We start from the raw sequence: 21585 nt of genomic DNA on the forward strand, positions 1-21585 counted from the left end.
TTGGAAAGGTGAATGAGTCTGGCAGCCGTATTCAGGATGGACTGAAGCGGGGATAGCCAGCGGCGAGGCAGGCCAGTGAGGAGGGAGTTGCAGTAGTCGAGTCGTGATATGATGAGGGAGTGGATGAGCTGTTTAGTGGTTTCTGGGGTTAGGAACATGCGGATTTTGGCGATGTTGCGGAGGTGGAGTCTGCACGAGTTTGTTAAAGATTGGACTTGGGGCTGGAAGGATAGGTTGGAGTCCAGAATGACACCCAGTACTCTGGCCTGCAGGGCGTGTTTGATGTTAGCGTTGTTGGACGTGACGGAGAAATCAATGGGGGGTGGTGTCCGGGCTGGGGGGAAGACAAGAAACTCGGTTTTGGAGAGGTTCAATTTAACACAATAGGAGAACACTGGAACTTGGGGTGACTGTTGACCTCATTACAGCCATCAAAGGACACAATATGCAAAATTGGAACTTGGGGTGACTGTTGACCCCATTACAGCCCTCAAAGGACACACTAGGAAAACACTGGAACTTGGGGTGACTGTTGGCCCCATTACAGCCATCAAAGGACACAATAGGCAACAATTGGAACTTGGGGTGACTGTTGACCTCATTACAGCCCTCAAAGGACACAATAGGAGAACATTGGAACTTGGGGTGACTGTTGACCCCATTACAGCCATCAAAGGACACAATAGGCAACAATTGGAACTTGGGGTGACTGTTGACCCCATTACAGCCCTCAAAGGACACAATAGAACACTTGAACTTGGGGTGACTGTTGACCCCATTACAGCCCTCAAAGGGCACAATAGGAGAACACTGGAACTTGGGGTGACTGTTGACCCCATTACAGCCCTCAAAGGACAACAAGAGAAAGGAAGAAAGTCAAAGGTCATGCTGAAAAACTTACTTGATGTGCCTGGATATACTATTGGGATATTTTAAAAGCATACAAATGTATCAAGGCAGGGACACAGTCAGCAAAAACAGATTATTTGCACTCTTCAAACATCCATCCTACTGTTTTTTTTAAGGGAATAAGCTGAGAGACTAGAGAAGAGAGTGTTTAGGTATTTTTATCAGTAGTACACATTAACAATAAGATATTAAGTTCCTTGTAATCCTTTTCTTGCTATCTGCACAGCATTATTTCAATATACAGATGTCAGTAGACATCGCTATGCATTACCCTTGACTGGCTATGAACAAACTAAAAATTTCCAACATGTTCAATGATTTATCCATTACTTTCCTATCTGATATTTACATACACGTAGTAAGGGGATGGCCCATTATTAATCATTGTATGCATAGCTTTAACCAGTTTCCTGCATTTATTGGTTTTAGGTGATTTTCTGCTAAATAATATTTAATGTATTATAATGATTTGATCAACTAAGTGGAAATGTGTGTGTTTGTGTGTCTCTCTCTCTCTCTCAGTTGATTCAGAAATTGTTGCATTTCATCTCTTTATAACCATCTGAAAAACGTTATTGTCTGAGCTCCTCCCTTTTTCGCTACAGTACAACTGCCTATCTCCAACAGCCTTTCAGAAAGTACTAAGGAGTTCCGCAAAGCATTATAGAAGGATATATTTCAAGAGAGAACTTAGCTGGAAGTGATTTTTTAGCTTTTTGAAATACACTTCATTTAGCATACCTGCCATGGCCAGCTGTGTGGTCTTGCATCCTCGCCGTTAACTACCCTGCCAACGTTGGGCGGTATAGCGGGCACGCCACAGCTGTAGGCTACAGAGAGAAACAAAGTATTAAAAAAAATATAATAAACACAATATAATAAAGAAGGCATCTAAAGAAAAAAAACTATTTAAACTACTCAAGCTCTGTCAACATTTTTTTCCCAGCTTTCCACTTTCTTTTTTTAAAACCAATATAAAGAAAAAGAACAAACATTTCTGATTTGCTGGTATGGACTATCTCATCATGGCTTTTTTATGTTACTGTAAAAACCAAAGCCCAGTGTGGTGGTCGGTGATGAAAAAAAATAAAAAACGTGAGATTGATTGTTCTTGAAGGTTATCAGTTGTAGCAGAATGGTGGCTGGCAGTGGGGCTACACATGGATTTAAAAACAATACAATATGACTAGAGTGGAGTTTCATTCTCCTAAACGCACCAAAAGATAAAAACATAGCAGACTCAGGATGACCCATTTATTGGTGATCCCACTGCCAAGATTTAGCCAATTGGTAATCTCATTGCCAAGATTTAGCCAATTGGTAATCTCACTGCCAAGATTTAGCCAATTGGTAATCTCCCCACCAAGATTTAGCCAACCTGTAATCCCACCATCAAGATTTAGCCACTTGGTAATCCCGCCATCAGGTTTTAGTTTATTGGTAATCCCACCATCAAGATTTAGCCAATTGGAAATTCCCCAGGCAAGATTTAGCCAACTAGAAATGCCACGGACATAATTTAGCCAATTGGTAATTACTCCGTCAAGATTTAGCCAATTGGTAATCCCACCATTAAGATATAGCCAGATGGTAATCCCAGCGCCAAGATTTAGCTAACTGGCATTCCCACCATCAAGATTTAGCCAATTTGGAATACCACCACCAAGATTTAGCCAACTGTTAATCCCACCATCAAGATTTAGCCAATTGGAAATGCCACCACCATGACTAACCAGTTGGTAATCCCATCATCAAGATTTAGACAACTGGTAATCACACCATCAAGATTTAGCCAGTTGAAAATCCCACCACCAAGATTTAGCTAACTGGCATTCCTACCATCAAGATTTAGCCAATTGGCAATCCCACCATCAAGATTTAGCCAATTAGAAATCCCACTGCCAAGACTAGCCAACTGGTAATCCCATCATCAAGATTTAACCAATTGGCAATCCCACCACCAAGATTTAGCCAATTGTTAATCTCACCATCAAGATTTAGCGAATTGGAAATCCCACCGCCAAGACTAGCCAATTGGTAATCCCATCATCAAGATTTAGCCAATTGGCACACCCACCGCCAAGATTTAGCCAGATGGAAATCCCACCACCAAGATTTAGCCAGATGGAAATCCCACCACCAAGATTTAGCTAACTGACATTCCCACCATCAAGATTTAGCCAATTGGTAATCCCACCATCAAGATTTAGCCAATTGTTAATCCCACCACCAAGATTTAGCCAATTGGTAATCCCACCACCAAGATTTAGCCAATTGTTAATCCCAGCATCAAGATTTGGCCAATTGGTAATCCCACCACCGAAATGTACAGGCTGCATCTGACTAAACCCTTCCCGTAGCACCGTAGCATTCAACTTCAAATGTCTCTGATGTTAATAGCATCTAGTAGGGCAGTTGTGTTATGTAACAGAGTTCTCAAAAAAAGGCACAAGGACGAGTCTTCAACTTACCGTAGCTAAGGCAGATTGCAAGCACCACGAGTTGAAGCATTGTGTCGGTGACCTGCAGAATAACTGATCCAACGCCTTATATACACAAACTATCTCATTCTACGAGACCACCTTCATCAGGTGCGATAATGGTGACCAATAGAAACAGTACAAATTTCTGGTATGGAAAAAGGCTAGAGGTCATTATACATTGAAAAGATAAGATTGTCGACTTATAGATTATAGGTTAAAGCAGGTGCATGAATCCCACAATATCCACAGGGGCCAAAGAGCCATCCACATCCGAGATACACCTGAGGTGAGCCAGAGGGGCTTTTTTTTACATCAAGGACATCTGAAAAATTGATGCTGAAGGTGAACATTTGTTTTATGGAGAATCGTAAGATGGAGTTTCAGCCAAACTTTTTTTTTTTTTTTTTAGTTTATAAGGAGTGAGGAAGGGAATGATTGGATTTACAATCGAAGCGCCACATCATAATATCCAAGTCCAAATATCTCCCTCTCGTCCTAGTGGTTGATAGTTACACTCTTCTTTATAGGCTGGCTCTGCAAAGCTAAGTGATCCATACATTCAGGGCTGCTGTTAGAAACCACGGGGCCCTATGCAGCAAACCTGGCAGGGCCCCATCACCAAAAAAAAAATATGCTTCAGTTATGAATGAACACAGTGAGTAGTTGTTACCGATCACTCATTGTGTTCATTCAGGGAAGAAAGGGGCTGGTAAATGTGACAATTAGCAGACCCATTCCCCACTATGAATCCTGAAGGATCCTATTGTGTGCTTGCGGATGCTGGTGGAAAGGAGAGGAGGGGAGCCAGAAGCACTGTGGGGGTGCGGGCACATAGGAGCGCCTGGGCAGCAGTGGGAAACGTATGGTGCACAGGGAGGGAATGGGTGCAGTGGGGGCAATTACTGGAACCGTTCTCCTGTGTGGCTCTCTCTGCTGCAGCTGAAAGCCAATGGGAGGAAGAGAAGAAGAAGCCACCCTCTCTGCCTATATCTGATTCAACCAGCTGCCTGCCCCCCCCCCCCCCCGGGCTGGGCCCCATACAGGATGACTGGTGGTACCCCCTTATCCACGGCCCTGCATACATTAGTATTCAATGTATTATTTGTAATTACTATTTTAAATGCATGAGCAAATATCGTAGTTCATTTTTATTAATTAATTATTTGATCCTTAGCAGTCAAAGCAGTAATAAATGCTGAAGCAAAAATGTATAATATTGCATCTTACCAATTCAACATTTGTTTTCTTTTTTTAGGCTTTTCTTTCTTTTAATTTTCACTAGCCAGTAAGGTTGTTACTTTTTAATAGAACAAGCTGTACTGCAGATGTAGCTGTTAGAGGATTGAGACAAACCATTTAACACTGACAGAGTTACAATGCTTTTATTTTCGTAGGTAAAACCTTTACCGCGGTTGTCACCGACGCAGGAAGTGAAGGGAAATTTCCCCAATTTGGACACAATAATGGGTGATTGACACGGGTCTATCCCTTACACAACTCACAAAAATCAGCTCCTGCAAAAACCAAGAAAGGAAAATAGGCTGCAAACCTGAGGTGTGTGTAGCCTATTTTCTGTGTGTTTTAGGTAGCACCCTTCCAGAATACTCTGGTGGCACCTTCTCTTTTTTCCTTCCTTGACTATTGTGGGCTTCCTGGCTTTCCTAATTTCCCCCTTCCCTTCTTTTTCAGATATCAGTTTCTATCATGGAAGGACTAGCTGGTTGTGTTTCCCCCTTCCCTTCTTTTTTAGAAATCAGTTCCTACTATGGAAGGACTAGTTGGTTGCCCCCAATTTTACAGTGAATACTAATGTATGCAGGGCCGTGGATAAGGGGGTACCACCAGTCCTCCTGTTGGTTGGTCGTAAGTAAAACCTTTAACGAGGTTGTCACCGACGCAGGAAGTGAAGGGAAATTTCCCCAATTTGGACACAATAATGGATGACTGACACGGGTCTATCCCTTACACAACTCACAGAAATCAGTTCCTGCAAAAACCAAGAAAAGAAAATAGGCTGCACACCTGAGGTGTGAAGTCTAATTTCTTTTCTTGGTTTTTGTTATGTGTTTCAGGTAGCACCCTTCCAGAATACTCTGGTGGCACCTTCTCTTTTTTCCCTTCCTTGACCATTGTAGACTTCCCAGCTTTTCTAATTTCCCCCTTCCCTTCTTTTTCAGAAATCAGTTCCTACTATGGAAGGACTAGTTGGTTATTCCCAATTATACAGTGAATATCAATGTATGCAGGGCTGTGGATAAGGGGGTACCACCAGTCCTCCTGTTGGTTGGTCGTATGTAAAACCTTTATTGAGGTCATCACCTACGCAGGAAGTGAAGGGAAATTTCCCCAATTTGGACACAATAATGGATGACTGACAGGGGTCTATCCCTTACACAACTCACAGAAACTTACAGAAATCAGTTCCTGCAAAAACCAAGAAAAGGAAATAGGTCCTTCCAGAATACTCTGGTGGCACCTTCTCTTTCTCTTCCTTGACTATTGTGGGCTTCTCGGCTTTCCTAATTTCCTCCTTCCCTTCTTTTTCAGAAATCAGTTCCTACTATGGAAGGACTAGTTAGTTGTCCCCAATTATACAGTGAATACTAATGTATGCAGGGCTGTGGATAAGGGGGTACCACCAGTCCTCATGTTGGTTGGTTGTATGTAAAACCTTTACCGCGGTTGTCACTGACATAGGAAGTGAAGGGAAATTTCCCCAATTTGGACACAATAATGGATGACTGACAGGGATCTATCCCTTACACAACTCACAGAAATCAGTTCCTGCAAAAACCAAGAAAAGAAAATAGGCCCTTCCAGAATACTCTGGTTGCACCTTCTTTTTCCCTTCCTTGACTATTGTGGACTTTCCGGCTTTCCTAATTTCCCCCTTCCCTTCTTTTTCAGAAATAAAGTTTTTATTGCTTATAAGTGCTACAGTGATGGTCACTGTTATAACCAGGGGCAGACTGACAACTCATGGGGCCCCCAGGCAAAAGGGGATCATGGGGCCCCTGTGTCCTTGCCCAAACTCAAAAAAGCCCATGAAAAAGGTACCAGAGGCATCTCATGGGGCCCCCTACTGAACCCGGGCCCTCAGGCAGGGCCGAGTTTCCAAATGGTCAGTCCGCCTCTGGTTATAACCAATTGTTTTAACTGACTTTCACTCACTCACAGCTAATCACATGGTAGAGGGTGCCAGGTACCATAAGATAGCTGTGGGCCAATCACAGCATCGCAGCAGTAAGCTGTTTTGAATAGAAGCCATTCATGGCAGTTTTGCTTACATTGTATTCAGGTGATGGCTATGATTGGTCTTAGCCCGGCCGCTCACAGCATGTGCACCACAAGATACTAGTAACCACAGCAGCCAATCAGAATTGATCTAAGATCTGAAGCCAGTGAAATGAGATCTGATTGGCTGCTTTGGGTTGCTGCACCGTTACAGGACAGGGCTGCCTAAACTCAGCCTTTACCACAAACCAACCAATGGAAGCAAAATCAACTGAGAAAATGATTCAGAGACAAGGAGGATCTGTTTGCTCACTCATCTTTATTAGTTCATAAATTCTAAGACTTGTCTAGATAGTAAAAGAGCAGATGGAGAATCCTACGGCCTTGCCATGGGAGAGGTCTTTCAGTTATTGTTGATTTTCTGCAAAAAAAAACAAAGGGAATATGTCAGAAACATATTATATTATACCTATATAGTGTATGTAATCCAATGTTTTTCATCTGTTCCAATGCTCCTCCCTCTCTCTTGTTTCCCTATTCGTGTAATAAGGATCCAAGCTGGTACAAAAAAAAATTGGCTGCCTGTGTTTACTTCTTCGACAACGCAAAGAGATATGGCATTTCCAGCATGCCTTTTTCTAGAATTGGGTTGTAAAATGAGAAGAAAGACAAAAAGAACTCCTGTGGCCCTAAACCAGGGGTCTCCAAACTTTCTAAACAAGGAGCCGGTTTACTGTCCTTCAAAATTTAGGGGGGCTGGACTGTGACCAATGGGAGAAGAAAATGTCCTGGCGTCAGTGGGAGTAAATAATGCCCCATCATTGGTATTGGGGGGGGGGGGGGGGGGATAGTGCCTCATCATTGATATTAAGGGGAGGAATAGTGCCTCTTCACTGGTATCATTGGGAGGAACAGTGCCCCATCATTGGTATCAATGGGAGGAATAGTGCCCCATCATTGGTGTCAGTGGGAGGAATAGTGCCCCATCATTGGTATCAATGGGAGGAATAGTGCCCCATCATTGGTATCAATGGGAGGAATAGTGCCCCATCATTGGTGTCAGTGGGAGGAATAGTGCCCCATCATTGGTATCAATGGGAGGAATAGTGCCCCATCATTGGTGTCAGTGGGAGGAATAGTGCCCCATCATTGGTTACAGTGTGAGGAATAGTGCCCCATCATTGGTATCAGTGGGAGGAATAGTGCCCCATCATTGGTGTCAGTGGGAGGAATAGTGCCCCATCATTGGTGTCAGTGGGAGGAATGGTGCCCCATCATTGGTGTCAGTGGAGGAATAGTGCCCTTTCATTGGTGTCAGTGGGAGGAATAGTGTCCCATCATTGGTGTCAGTGGGAGGAATAGTGCCCCATCATTGGTATCAGTGGGAGGAATAGTGTCCCATCATTGGTATCAGTGGGAGGAATAGTGTCCCATCATTGGTATCAGTGGGAGGAATAGTGCCCCATCATTGGTGTCAGTGGAGGAATAGTGCCCTTTCATTGGTGTCAGTGGGAGGAATAGTGCCCCATCATTGGTGTCAGTGGGAGGAATAGTGTCCCATCATTGGTATCAGTGGGAGGAATAGTGTCCCATCATTGGTATCAGTGGGAGAAATAGTGCTCCATCATTGGTGTCAGTGGAGGAATAGTGTCCTTTCATTGGTGTTAGTGGGAGGAATAGTGTCCCATCATTGGTGTCAGTGGGAGGAATAGTGCCCCATCATTGGTATTAGTGGGAGGAATAGTGCCCCATCATTGGTGTCAGTGGGAGGAATAGTGCCCCATCATTGGTGTCAGTGGGAGGAATAGTGCCCCATCATAGGTATCAGTGGGAGGAATAGTGCCCCATCATTGGTATCAGTGGGAGGAATAGTGCCCCATCATTGGTGTCAGTGGGAGGAATAATGCCTCATCATTGGTGTCAGTGGGAGGAATAGTGCCCCATCATAGGTATCAGTGGGAGGAATAGTGCCCCATCATTGGTATCAGTGGGAGGAATAGTGCCCCATCATTGGTGTCAGTGGGAGGAATAGTGCCCCATCATTGGTGTCAGTGGGAGGAATAGTGCCCCATCATTATTATCAATAGGAGTAATAGTGCCCCATCATTGGTATCAGTGGGAGGAATAGTGCCCCATCATTGGTGTCAGTGGGAGGAATAGTGCCCCATCATTATTATCAATAGGAGTAATAGTGGCCCATTGTCGATGTCAGTGGGAGAAATTATGCCACGCTGTTGCCAGATAAAAGCAAGCAGAGGGCTGCATCTGGCCCCCGGGCCACAGTTTGGAGACCAGTGCCCTAAACTAAAATATCATGTTGATGCCTCTGTATGGCTAAGTTCACACAAGCCAAAGATCTGAAAAGCGGTCCAAGGTTGATTGCTTTTCAGAGCCACCATCAGGATTTCAGGAGGCGATCCTGCAGCTACCCGAATGCTTTCTTTTTGCTGAATAGCAGTTTGCAATGAGGCTAATGCCCTGCAAACAGCAAGCCGAATGCTTGGTTATGGTGAGGCCCCAATGACTTGAAAGGGTGAGTTTTACTCTTGGCACATATAAAAGACACAAATGAATGCAGCTTTTCACTGAATAATACATTCTTTCCCTTTTGTTTATGCAAGCAGTGGAAGAAGAAGCAGCAGCACAGGTAGGCAATCATTTGTACCAGTAGCTGACTGTTGTCAGTCGGACTTACATCGTTGATCCAGTCGATGTAGGCGGAGACTCTGGTGAAGACGGTTGGCTTCTTCTCGTAGTTGCAGCTGAGGCCGGAACCGAAGCTGACAACGCCGTGCACTTCCCAGGATCCATCGGTGGACTGAACGTTCAGGGGACCGCCGGAATCACCCTGCAGAGCACAATGCAACCATCAATACGGCGATTTAAAAGCGACAGCTGTACACCAGGGATCTACAAAGACATCTCATTTATTAAAAAAATGAAAGAAGGGCTAAAATAGTATTTCTGCTGGAGAAGATGCTGCTCTGGGTTTGCTCCAGTTCTGCTCATGTAATCAGGAAAGCCTAGGCATTCGATCATGTGATCTCTGCTGGAACAGAGGATCAAAGTTCAGAAGGCTGAAACTCCCATCCAATGGAAATTGCATGACCAATGAGGTAGGATGAACCAACTTCTTCCCCTCTTGGGGGTGCACATCTCCTATGCCTGAATCTCAAATTTTACAAAAAGGAAAATACTCAGTAAAATGGACTTTTAAGGTGTCCATGGATTACTAGTAGCTAAAATCACATATAATTTTATTGTGCTTAAATTGTATATATTATTAACTATTCGTCTGTAATCCTTGGGCACCTTAAAAGTCCATTTTATTAGGTATTTTCTATTGGCTCGCCATCATCTTTCAGAAATAGTATGAATCTAACATTTGGTGACCTATATGAAGGAGAACTGCGACTTACGTTGCATGCAGAGACAATGCCGTCACCACCAGCGCAGACCATGGTGTCCTTGACCTGCCAGCCCCACCAGTCAGACTTGGAGCAGGTAGTATGGTCCACCACTGGGAGGAGAGCCTGCTGGAGGTTGTCAGCGATGGGTCCGCCAGCTGAAACATAAAGCACACAATGACAAGGGACCGGCGAATGGGGGTGGGGAGGGGGTGCTACTGACAGCTGTAAGATCTACCAAAATCCAGTACAAGAGGAGCTACTGACTATGGGGGGGAAGGGGGAGATGAAAGGCCAACCAAGCCGTTTCCGTGGATGGTCACATTTAAAGCCAAACTAAATTCAATTTTTTTTTTAAAGTGAGGAAGAGATGAAGTTCTGCAGTTCAATGGTGAAGCAGTACATTTTTCTGAAACAGGGAATTATTGGAACTGTAAAGAGGGAGGGAGTGAAGAAAAAGAAGAGGAAGGAAAGAATAGAAAGGACATGGAGGGAGGGAAGGAAGAAAAGGATAAAAGCGAAATGGAAAGAAGGAATGAAATTGTAAGAAAGGAAGGAAGAATTAGAAAGGAGATGGAGGGAAGGAAGAAAATGATAGAGATGAAATGTAAGGAGGGAAGAAAAAAAGGAAAAAGGAAATGGGAGAAGAAAAAAAAAATAGAGGAAGGAAGGAAGGAACAAAGGAAGTGTATGAAAAGCAGGAAAGAAATGAAAAGAAGTGAAAGGAAAGAATACAAAAGGAAATGTAAGAAAAGCAGGAAAGAAAAGGTAGGAAGGAAGGGGAAATGGAAGAAAGGAAAAGAAAGAATGGAGAGAAAGAATGAAAGAAATGAAATAAAAGGGAAAGAAGGAAGGAAAAAAGGAAAAGGGATGGAAGGAAAAAAATGAAAAGAAGAGGAAGGAAGGAAAAAAAGGAAAAGAAGAGGAAGGAAGGAAAAAAGGAAAAGAAGAGGAAGGAAGGAAAACAGGAAGGAAGTGTATGAAAAGATGGAAAGAAATGAAAAGAAGTGAAAGGAAAGAATACAAAAGGAAATGTAAGAAAAGCAGGAAAGAAAAGGTAGGAAGGGGAAATGGAAGAAAGGAAAACAAAGAATGGAGGGAAAAAAGGAAAGAAATGAAAGAAAGGGAAGGAAGGAAAAAATAAAAAGAAGAGGAAGGAAGGAAGGAAAAAGTAATAGCAGAGGAAGGAATGAAAAAAGGAAGGGAAAGGAAGTGTATGAAAAGAATGAAAGGAATGAAAAGAAGAAAGGAAAGAATAAGAAAACAGGAAAGAAAATGTAGGAATGAAGGAAAGAAGGGGAAATGGAAGAAAGGAAAAGAAAGAATGGAGGGAAGGAAGGAAAGGGAGGAAAGGAAGAAAAGAAAAAGGGAAGGAAGGAAAGAAAAAAAGGAAAAGTAGAGGAAGGAAGGAAAAAGTAAAAGAAGAAGAAGGAAGGAAGGAACTGACTGGTTTGGGGTCATGGATGGGCCATATGAAGTTGGGACAGTTGAACCGTTAGTTTAAGTAACATACAGACAGGATTTCATAGGAAAAGAAGCTCTAAAGTCTAAACCTTTTTCAGTTTATAATTGAGGAAGGCATTTCCTGTGAGTGTTCCTTTGGGGAGATTTACCTTCATTCCTGTTCTGTAGCCACAACAGGAAGTGAGAGGAACCTTCTCCAAAGTGAAGGGAAATCCTCTCCTAGACAGTTATCACTGGAACGGGTGTCCTCAGTCAAAGATTTCCCCTCAATTCCAGCTCCAGTGAAATTTCCTATCACTTTCTGTATCAGAGAAAAGGATACCAAGCTACAGAGAGGGGGAATCTCCCCAGAGAGGCAACAGCAATAACAAAAACCCTACGGAGATTCGAACACTTCCACACTTCATCCAAAACTAAAAGATAGATAGTCTGTGCCTGTAGACATGTATGAACAAGGTTAGCCACAGGCGCTTTGTGCTTCCTTTTCTTAGGAAGGACTTTTAATGGCTGACGGGGTCACTTTAAATATCAGAACCATCAGTATAAATTCTAATTCTCCTTTAAAGGTAAAGATATCACTTACTGTACAGACGACCCCATCCAGTCACAAAACTGCTTGAATCATGGGCCAAGAGGGCACCAGTAGAGGGCAGACAGGCGGGCTGAATGCTGTTGCTGAGTGGTGCGGGTTGGGACAGCTTGATCAGGGCGATGTCGTTGCTGAAAGAACACAAATACATCAGTTACATGGCTATTGTGGGGTTAAAACAGTAAATGGGACCCAATAAAAGCCACAAACCCGTGCAGTACTGGAAATCACTGATATCAGTCAGCACGACTTTTCAGATGATATTTTGCTTTCCAGTAATGTTCAGAACACAGGAACACAGCTTGGGAGAACTGAGAAGAAAACCTGGGTGACCAGGGGACAGTTTTATAGGGAGGGTTAGTGTTGCAGGGAACATCGGTGTTAGGGTTACAGAGAGAATTTAGTGTTAGGCTTGAGGGAAGGATTAGTGTTAGGCTAGTGCTCTCTGTAGTGATTTGCGCTCAGATCACTAAAAGAGAGGATTGGACAGATGGTGAGGTGTTGTATTGCCTCCTCACTGCTTGCTTTAGCGCTTTGATATCAGCACTAGTGAGTCTCAGCCGAGTACATTGGGGCACTTGCAGAATGGCCCCATTCACTTGAATGGGTCGCTTTCAATGGAAGCTATGGCAGCCAAAAGCTACAGGGCGTATAATTCTTGCTGTGGCTTGTGTACACCCCCACAGTGCCTCTGCAGTTAAAGGGGGTAGCATTTGGGGAGCTGTAAAAGAGTGGAGTTTTACCACCACCCTCCCGAAGCTCACATTTGAATGAACCATTAGGGATACAGAAAGAATTTAGTGTTAGGGTTACGAGGAGGGCTAGTGTTAGAGATAAAGGGAGAGTTAGAGTTTTGGGGTTGTAAGGAGGGTTAGAGTTGAGGTTATAAGGAGGGTTAGTGTTCGGGATATAGGGAGGGTTAGTGTTCGGGATATAGGGAGGGTTAGTGTTCGGGATATAGGGAGGGTTAGTGTTGGGGATATAAGGAGGGTTAGTGTTGGGGTTATAACAAGGGTTAGTGTTGGGGTTACAGGGAGGGTAAGTGTTGGGATTACAGGAAGGGTTAGTGTTGGGGTTGCAAAGAGGGTTAGTGTTGGGGTTACAGGGAAGAGTTAGTGTTGGGGTTACAGGGAAGGGTTAGTGTTGGGGTTACAGGGAAGGGTTAGTGTTGGGGTTACAAAGAGGGTTGGTTTTGGGGTTACAGGGAGGGTTGGTTTTGGGGTTACAGGGAGGGTTAGTGTTGGGGTTACAGGGAGGGTTAGTGTTGGGGTTACAGGGAGGGTTAGTGTTAGGGTTACAGGGAGGGTAAGTGTTGGGGTTACAAGGAGGGTTAGTATTGGGGTTACAAAGAGGGTTAGTGTTGGGGTTACAAAGAGGGTTAGTGCTGGGGTACAGGGAGGGTTAGTGTTGGGGTTACAGGCAGGGTTAGTGTTGGGGTTACAGGGAGGGTTAGTGTTGGGGTTACAAGGAGGGTTAGTGTTGGGGTTACAAAGAGGGTTAGTGTTGGGGTTACAAAGAGGGTTAGTGTTGGGGTACAGGGAGGGTTAGTGTTGGGGTTACAGGGAGTGTTATTGTTGGGGTTACAGGGAGGGTTAGTGTCGGGGTTACAAAGAGGGTTAGTGTTGGGGTTACAGGGAGGGTTAGTGTTGGGGTTACAGGGAGGGTTAGTGTTGGAATTACAGGGAGGGTTAGTTTTGGGGTTACAGGGAGGGTTAGTGTTGGGTTTACAAGGAGGGTTAGTGTTGGGTTTACAAGGAGGGTTAGTGTTGGGGTTACAAGGAGGGTTAGTATTGGGGTTACAAAGAGGGTTAGTGTTGGGGTTACAAAGAGGGTTAGTGTTGGGGTTACAAGGAGGGTTAGTGTTGGGGTTACAAGGAGGGTTAGTGTTGGGGTTACAGGGAGTGTTATTGTTGGGGTTACAGGGAGGGTTAGTGTCGGGGTTACAAAGAGGGTTAGTGTTGGGGTTACAGGGAGGGTTAGTGTTGGGGTTACAGGGAGGGTTAGTGTTGGAATTACAGGGAGGGTTAGTTTTGGGGTTACAGGGAGGGTTAGTGTTGGGTTTACAAGGAGGGTTAGTGTTGGGTTTACAAGGAGGGTTAGTGTTGGGTTTACAAGGAGGGTTAGTGTTGGGGTTACATGGAATGTTAGTATTAGGACTACAGTGATGGTTGATGTTCAGGGTTACGGGACTAGCTGGGACTGAAGATCAGGACCATCAACATCTAGCCTTACCTTAACACCAGAGGAGAAATACATAAATACAATCCATCACACATTGTACATTCTGAAGTCATGTCATACTCACAGGATGAATAAAGAATTCCATTTTTCATGGACAATGATCTTCTCAGGGGAAATGGCAACAGATCCTTCTTCTTCCGCAATCTGCAGGCTGTGTTTGCCCATAAAAACTCTGTATGTTCTTGAGGAGCTGGACAAAACACAAGTGAAATTGGATGAGTGCTTCGGAGGGAAATCTTTGCACCGTTGTCACCCAACCTAGGACCTCCCCCGATGTTTAATCTTTTATTTCCTGTCCACAGTGTTCTTAGCTGAGGTGTGGGCATGATACAATGAGGACACGTTCCCGAATTACCTGCATGCATTGGCATTTGAGTGTGCCAACAGCTGCACTTTGCCAGTTATGCCGTAAACAATGTAACGCTGCTCCAGGTTGGCCTGCTACCATGATGCCACACACCTCCCGCCTGGGTGCAAGCCTAGCTCTTCACGCTGAACACGGTGTATAAACAAAACTCTGGTTGGCTGCACTCCAAATAAAGTCCATATTTATTGTATAAAAAGCAACATGATACAGCAATCGAGCAATGCGGAGAATGAGAAAAAGTCAATGCGTTTCATGCTGCTCTAGAGCTTAACCACTTCCAGTCCGGACACTTTCACCCCCCTTCCAGTCCGGACACTTTCACCCCCCTTCCAGTCCGGACACTTTCCCCCCCTTCCAGTCCGGACACTTTCCCCCCCTTCCAGTCCGGACACTTTCACCCCCCTTCCAATCCGGACACTTTCCCCCCCTTCCAGTCCGGACACTTTCACCCCCTTCCAGTCCGGACACTTTCACCCCCCTTCCAGTCCGGACACTTTCACCCCCCTTCCAGTCCGGACACTTTCACCCCCCTTCCAGTCCGGACACTTTCACCCCCCTTCCAGTCCGGACACTTTCCCCCCCTTCCAGTCCGGACACTTTCCCCCCCTTCCAGTCCGGACACTTTCCCCCCCTTCCAGTCCGGACACTTTCCCCCCTTCCAGTCCAGACACTTTCCCCCCCTTCCAGTCCAGACACTTTCCCCCCTTCCAGTCCGGACACTTTCCCCCCCTTCCAGTCCGGACACTTTCACCCCCTTCCAGTCCGGACACTTTTACCCCCTTCCCCCCCAGGCCAATTTTCAGCTTTCAGCCCTATCACACTTTGAATGACGATTGCACGGTTATTCAACACTGTACCCATGTGAATTTTTTTAGCATTTTTTTGAGACGGATAAAACTTTATTTTGGTGGTATTTATTCACCGCTGGGATTTTTTTTTTTTTTTTGCTATATAAATGAAAAAGTCCAAACATTTTTTTAAAAAGTGTTTTTCTTATAAAATTTTGCAAATAAATAATATTTCTTCATAAATCTTGGCCAAAATGTATTCAGTCATCTTTTTATACAGTTATCGTTTATATACAGAAGCCGGACGGGAAGTGCTTAGTCAGTAGAGCATTACAGCAGTGCGAAACGCATTGATTTCTTCTCATTTCCCGCAGTGCTCGGTTGCTGTATCCTATTTCTTTTTAAACAACAAAGGTGGACTTTATTTGGAGTGCAGCTGCCCGGATTTTTGTTTATTCCAAAAGCAGTGAGCCAACCAGTGCACAGGTCCCCAAGTTGCCATTGATGCAAGGAAGTGAAGAAGCAATTTTATAACAACATCAAATGTACTTTCATAGCAGTTCTATATTAATGATCTTTTTGAACATTTCGAACTTTTGTATTGCTAACAAAGCAAAGCAGTTACAAGAAATGTGTCACATGTGACCAAAAAATGCAAAAGGCTCATGAGTTTTTGGGAATATTTTAATTTCAGTATCTGAAAGTCACCTGATACAGTGGGCAGCGGTCAGGACCCAGTTTTCAGAGATCAAGGTGCCACCACAGGTGTGTCCCCATGCTCCGCTGGATCCCTGGTACTGAAGGGAGATCTAAAAGGAGATAAAGAAGATTGAATTCATTATTGTGCAGCAACCTACATGTCAGCCTGGTACTGCTATGCAAAAGTGACTTGTTTTTAGGTTCTAGAAATGTGGGTCAATAATGCTCTCCAAAAGGAGAGAGGGGACTCCTAGATAAATATTTTTCATTGCAGTGCATATCAAACTGTTTTTTTTTACAGAATCTCATGGCCTTTGCTGAACCAGAACATGGTCCTTTGAGTGCTGATACATGAAGGCAAATTGTGAATTAGCTTGTAGAGCAACTAATGCCATAGATGTTTTCTTTGGTAGAACTGTTCATGCAGACAGCTTTGTGACACAAAAGAAGAAAACTGAAACTTGGGGTGACTTTTGACCCCATTACAGCCCCTTAAAGGACATCAGGGGAACACCAGAAAGTCAAAGGTTTTTGGAAAACTCGCTTGATGTGCCTGGTTATATTATAGGAATATTTAAAATGTTTACAAATGATTTAATGTATACACACAGCCAAAACTGAGTGTGTGATTTGTATGAAGTAGAACTGTGCATGCAGAAAGCACTTTGTTTGCAGACAGCTTTGTGGCACACCAGAAGAAAATTGGAATTTGGGGTGACAATTACTATTAACAATACGGAATTAAGATTTTGCAATCCTTGGGGTGACTTTTGCCCCCTTTACAGCCCCTTAAAGGACATCGGGGACAGTAGAAAGTCATATTGGCAAACTTGCTTGATGTGCCTGGTTATACTATAGGAATATTTAAAAAATATACATATCCTATAAGGCATACACAATGACAAAACATTCATGGCACTGTTTTTGAAGCAATCAGTGGCACACATTAACAATAGGGAATTAAGATTATTCAATCCTTGGGGTGACTTTTGACCCCATTACAGCCCCTAAAGGATATCAGGAGAACAGTAGAAAGTCATATTGGTGAACTTGCTGAATGTGTCTGGTTATACTACAGGAATATGTAAAAAGTAAAGGTATACACACAAACTGATTAGTATCTGCACTGATCAAATGTTCACAATACCATTTTTTGAAGAAAATAAGCTGAGGCACTAGAGAGCAGTTAGCTGTTATCATCATTGACACACATTAATAATAAGATATTTAAGTTTCTTGTAATCATTTCCTAATCTCCCTACACATCATTATTTCACTGTACAGTTTTTGGTAGACATCTCCATACATTGCGCACACATGGCTACGAACAAAAAAATGTTCCAACATGTCCAATCATTTATCCATTGATTAATATCCGACATTTACATACACACATTAATTTGAGGGGACCACCCGTAATTACTTATTTGTGTATGCATACCTTGAAACTCAAAGTGCAGTAACCAATCAGCTCTCTGCGTTTGTCAGTCTTAAAGTAGAATTCCCAGTCAAATTCTAAATAAGGCGAAATTATTTTTACTGGGTTTAACTTTTCTTTTTTAATTTCTTCAGTTGCTTCCTGGTCTCTTGCCTAGGCCACAAAGATGTCATACTGTACATCCCAAGGCGTCTTCTTGGGAGGAGGGGCTTTCTCAGGTAAGCAAACCTCGAACTAAGGGCACATGGATTCCAGGAAGCAAATGCTGCATGAAATTGGTAAAACCCACCATCAATACTTAGTAAATTGATAATCCTACTGTCAAGATTTAGCCAATTGATAATCCCGCTATCAAGGTTTCCCCAGTTGAAAATCCCACCTTCAAAATTTAGCCAGTTGGTAATCCCATCATCAAGATTTAGCCAATTGGTAATCCCACCATCAAGATTTAGCCAATTGGTAATCCCACCATCAAGATTTAGCCAATTGGTAATCCCAACATCAAGGTTTAGCCAATTGGTAATCCCACCATCAAGGTTTAGCCAATTGGTAATCCCACCATCAAGGTTTAGCCAATTGGTAATCCCACCATCAAAATGTAGCCAATTGGTAATCCCACCATCATGATTTAGCCAATTGGTAATCAAATTCTAAATAAGGCGAAATCTACTCCCATCCCCATTCTCAGAATATTCTATCTACCCTGTAAAAGAAAAGATATCTATACCTACCTATTCTGAAGGTGCTACGGTCTGGGCACATGACCAACCGACAACAGTAAGTCTATGGATGATATCATTGCCCAGGCTCTGCAGCCGATGTCGCGGTCTCTCCTCTACACTGAAGAGGGTGCTGGAACCTGATCATGTGACCGGACCACTCTCAGAATAGACCTCTTTTCTTTTACAGGTAGATAGAATAGGCTTAGAATGGGAGAGGGAGCAGATTGAAGCTTATTTAGAATTTTAATATAATTCCACTTTAACTGACTTGCACAAAATCATTTTTCTAAATACTTAAAATTACTGGGACAATTTGTCCAATTAAAGTTGAAATGTGTTTCTGAAATTTCTGCATTTCATCTCTTTCTAGGCATCTGTAAAATGTTCACGTCTAAGCTCCTCCCTTTTCTCTGTAACACAACTTCCTAGCTTCAACAGCCCTTCACAAAGCACTAAGGAGGTCCACAAAGAATTAAAAGGAGGATATATTTCCAGACAGAATTTAGCTGGAACTGGAAGTGAATTTGTAGCTTGTTGAAATGTAGTTCACTGAGCGTACCTGCCATGGCCAACTGTGTGGTCTTGCATCTTCGCCATTAACTACCCTGGTGACGCTGGGTGGTACAGCTGGCTGTCCACAGCCGTAGGCTACAAAGAAACAAAACATCATTTACCATTTCCTTAATTCCTTTTTTTTTTTTAGAAATCCTTATGCAGCTAGCATTAGTAAATAGATAGGTAGGTAAATTATTCTTACTGGGATTAATTTTTTTTTTTTTTTACATTTCTTCAGTTGCTTCCTGGTCTCTTGCTTAGGCCAAAAAGATGTCATGATGTACATCCCAAGGGGTCTTCTTGGGAGGAGGGGCTCTCAGTTAAACACACCGTGAACTAAGGGTAGATGGATTCCATGAAGCAAATGCTGCGTGAATAATTTGCCTTTACTCAAGATGGCCACAGCTTTGAAATGCTAAGGGGTTGTTTTTCAAAGTGATTTCTCAGCAAAATAAAGCATGGAGACATGGATGGATGGGGGAGGTTGCTTAGAATTTTAAAGAATGTATTCAATAAGATTTTCAGTTTGTGGTGTTCAGATGCAGTTTGGTCCTGCTTTATTAGTCTAGTACAGTGGTGGGCAACCTTTTTTTTCAACTGAGCTAAATCTCGCCAATGCCATTGCCCCCCGTGAAAGATGCTGCTTCCCCCCTGAAGAATGCCACCCTAGGCAAATGCCTTGTTTGCCTTGTGGTAAATACCCCCCTGGTCCCACCATCAAGATATAGCCAGCTGGTAAACTCACCATCAAGACTTAGTCAATTGATAATCCTACTATCAAGATTTAGCCAACTGGTAATCTCACCATCAAGGTTTCCCCAATTGAAAATCCCACCGTCAAAATTTAGCCAATTGGTAATCCCATCATCAAGATTTAGCCAATTGGTAAACCCACCATCAAGATTTAGCCAATTGGTAATCCCACCATCAAGATTTAGCCAATTGGTAATCCCACCATCAAGATTTAGCTAATTGGTAATCCCACCATCAAGATTTAGCCCATTGGTAATCCCAACATCAAGATTTAGCTAATTGGTAATCCCACCATTAAGATTTAGCCCATTGGTAATCCCAACATCAAGATTTAGCCAATTGGTAATCCCCCCATTAAGATTTAGCCAATTGGTAATCCCACCCTCAAGATTTAGCTAATTGGTAATCCCACCATCAAGATTTAGCCAATTGGTAATCCCCCCATTAAGATTTAGCCAATTGGTAATCCCACCCTCAAGATTTAGCCAATTGGTAATCCCACCATCAAGATTTAGCTAATTGGTAATCCCACCATCAAGATTTAGCCAATTGGTAATCCCACCATTAAGATTTAGCCCATTGGTAATCCCACCATTAAGATTTAGCCAGTTGGAAATCCCACCATCAAGATTTAGCTAATTGGTAATCCAACCAGCAAGATTTAGCCCATTGGTAATCCTACCATCAAGATTTAGCCAATTGGTAATCCCATCATCAAGATTTAGCCAATTGGTAATCCCACCATCAAGATTTAGCCAGTTGGAAATCCCACCATCAAGATTTAGCCCATTGGTAATCCTACCATCAAGATTTAGCCAATTGGTAATCCCACCATCAAGATTTAGCTAATTGGTAATGCCACCGTCACGATTTAGCCAACTGGTAATCCCACTATCAAGACAATGGTAATCCTACAGTCAAAATTTACAGGCTCTGCCTGGCTAAACCCATTCCCTAGCATTCAACTTCGAATGTGTCATATTTTAATAGTAACTGGCAGGGAAGTGTTATATAAACTAGTTCCCAAAAAAAGCATAAAGACAAGTCTTTATCTTACCGTAGCCAAGGCAGATTGCGAGCACCACGAACCTGAACATTGTGACTGCGACGTGTAGAATAACTCAGTCATGCCTAACACTTTATATACACAAACTAGCTGAATTTATTTTGGCCACCTACCACGGGTACGATACTGGCAACCATAGGAACAGTCCAGATTTCTGGCCAGGATACAGGCTAGTGGTGATTATTCATTGCAAAGATAAGATTATAGAGCTAATAGGTTAAAGCAGATGCATGAATTCTGAGATATTCACAAGGGCCAAGACCCCCATCGACATCTGAGTTACACCTGAACCAGAGGGCCTTATTTACACCAAGGGCATCTGCAGAGTTGGTGCTGGTGGTTAAAATTTGTTTTTATGGAGAGTCGTAACTTGAAGTTCCAACTAAAACTTTTTTTTAGTTTGTATGGAGTGAGGAAGGGAGCGCGTGAATTTAAAATTGAAGCGCTACATCATAATATCCAAGTCCAAACATCTCCCTCTCATCCTGTCCCGCGGTTAGTTCTTACTCTGTAACCTATCAGCCGGCTCTGCAAAACTAAGTGATCCACATATTAGTGTTCATAGGATTTTTTTTTATTGCTTTTCAAATCATATGTATATATATATATATACACAGTGGGGATCGAAAGTTTGGGCACCCCAGCTAAAAATTTGTATTAATGTGCATAAAGAAGCCAAGGAAAGATGGCAAAATCTCCAAAAGGCATCAAATTACAGATTAGACATTCTTATAATATGTCAACAAAAGTTAGATTTTATTTCCATCATTTACACTTTCAAAATAACAGAAAACAAAAAAATGGCGTCTGCAAAAGTTTGGGCCCCCTGCAGAGTTAATATCTTGTACTGCCCCCTTTGGCAAGTATCAC

At 43.0% G+C, this 21585-nt stretch overlaps 2 protein-coding genes across 3 annotated transcripts in view; both read right to left on the reverse strand.

The window, feature by feature from the left end:
* LOC149437931 (chymotrypsin-C-like) overlaps positions 1 to 3444 on the reverse strand; it is a 47284-nt gene extending 43840 nt beyond the window's left edge. For both annotated transcript variants that reach the window (XM_089660426.1, XM_089660425.1), the window contains exons 1-2: positions 3381 to 3444; positions 1651 to 1739 (exon numbers count right to left, since the gene is read on the reverse strand). In XM_089660426.1, coding sequence (XP_089516552.1) covers positions 1651 to 1739; positions 3381 to 3420 — 129 coding nt within the window. In that variant the 5' untranslated portion in view covers positions 3421 to 3444. The remainder of the gene's footprint in view (positions 1 to 1650; positions 1740 to 3380) is intronic.
* A 3482-nt stretch (positions 3445 to 6926) lies between these two features.
* LOC149437933 (chymotrypsin-C-like) lies at positions 6927 to 21308 on the reverse strand. The gene is made up of 8 exons (XM_089660427.1): positions 20707 to 21308; positions 18901 to 18989; positions 16191 to 16291; positions 14392 to 14517; positions 12081 to 12217; positions 10046 to 10191; positions 9322 to 9474; positions 6927 to 7047 (listed from the first exon to the last, which is right to left on the reverse strand). Exons 1-8 carry the CDS (start codon positions 20744 to 20746, stop codon positions 7030 to 7032), a joined length of 810 nt encoding a protein of 269 aa, XP_089516553.1. The 5' UTR covers positions 20747 to 21308; the 3' UTR covers positions 6927 to 7029.
* Between the last annotated feature and the right edge of the window lie 277 nt (positions 21309 to 21585).

This window comes from Staurois parvus, unplaced genomic scaffold (genome assembly GCF_062004578.1).
Source record: "Staurois parvus isolate SC_StPar_1 unplaced genomic scaffold, SC_StPar_1.0 ptg001242l, whole genome shotgun sequence".
Lineage (NCBI taxonomy): Eukaryota > Metazoa > Chordata > Amphibia > Anura > Ranidae > Staurois > Staurois parvus.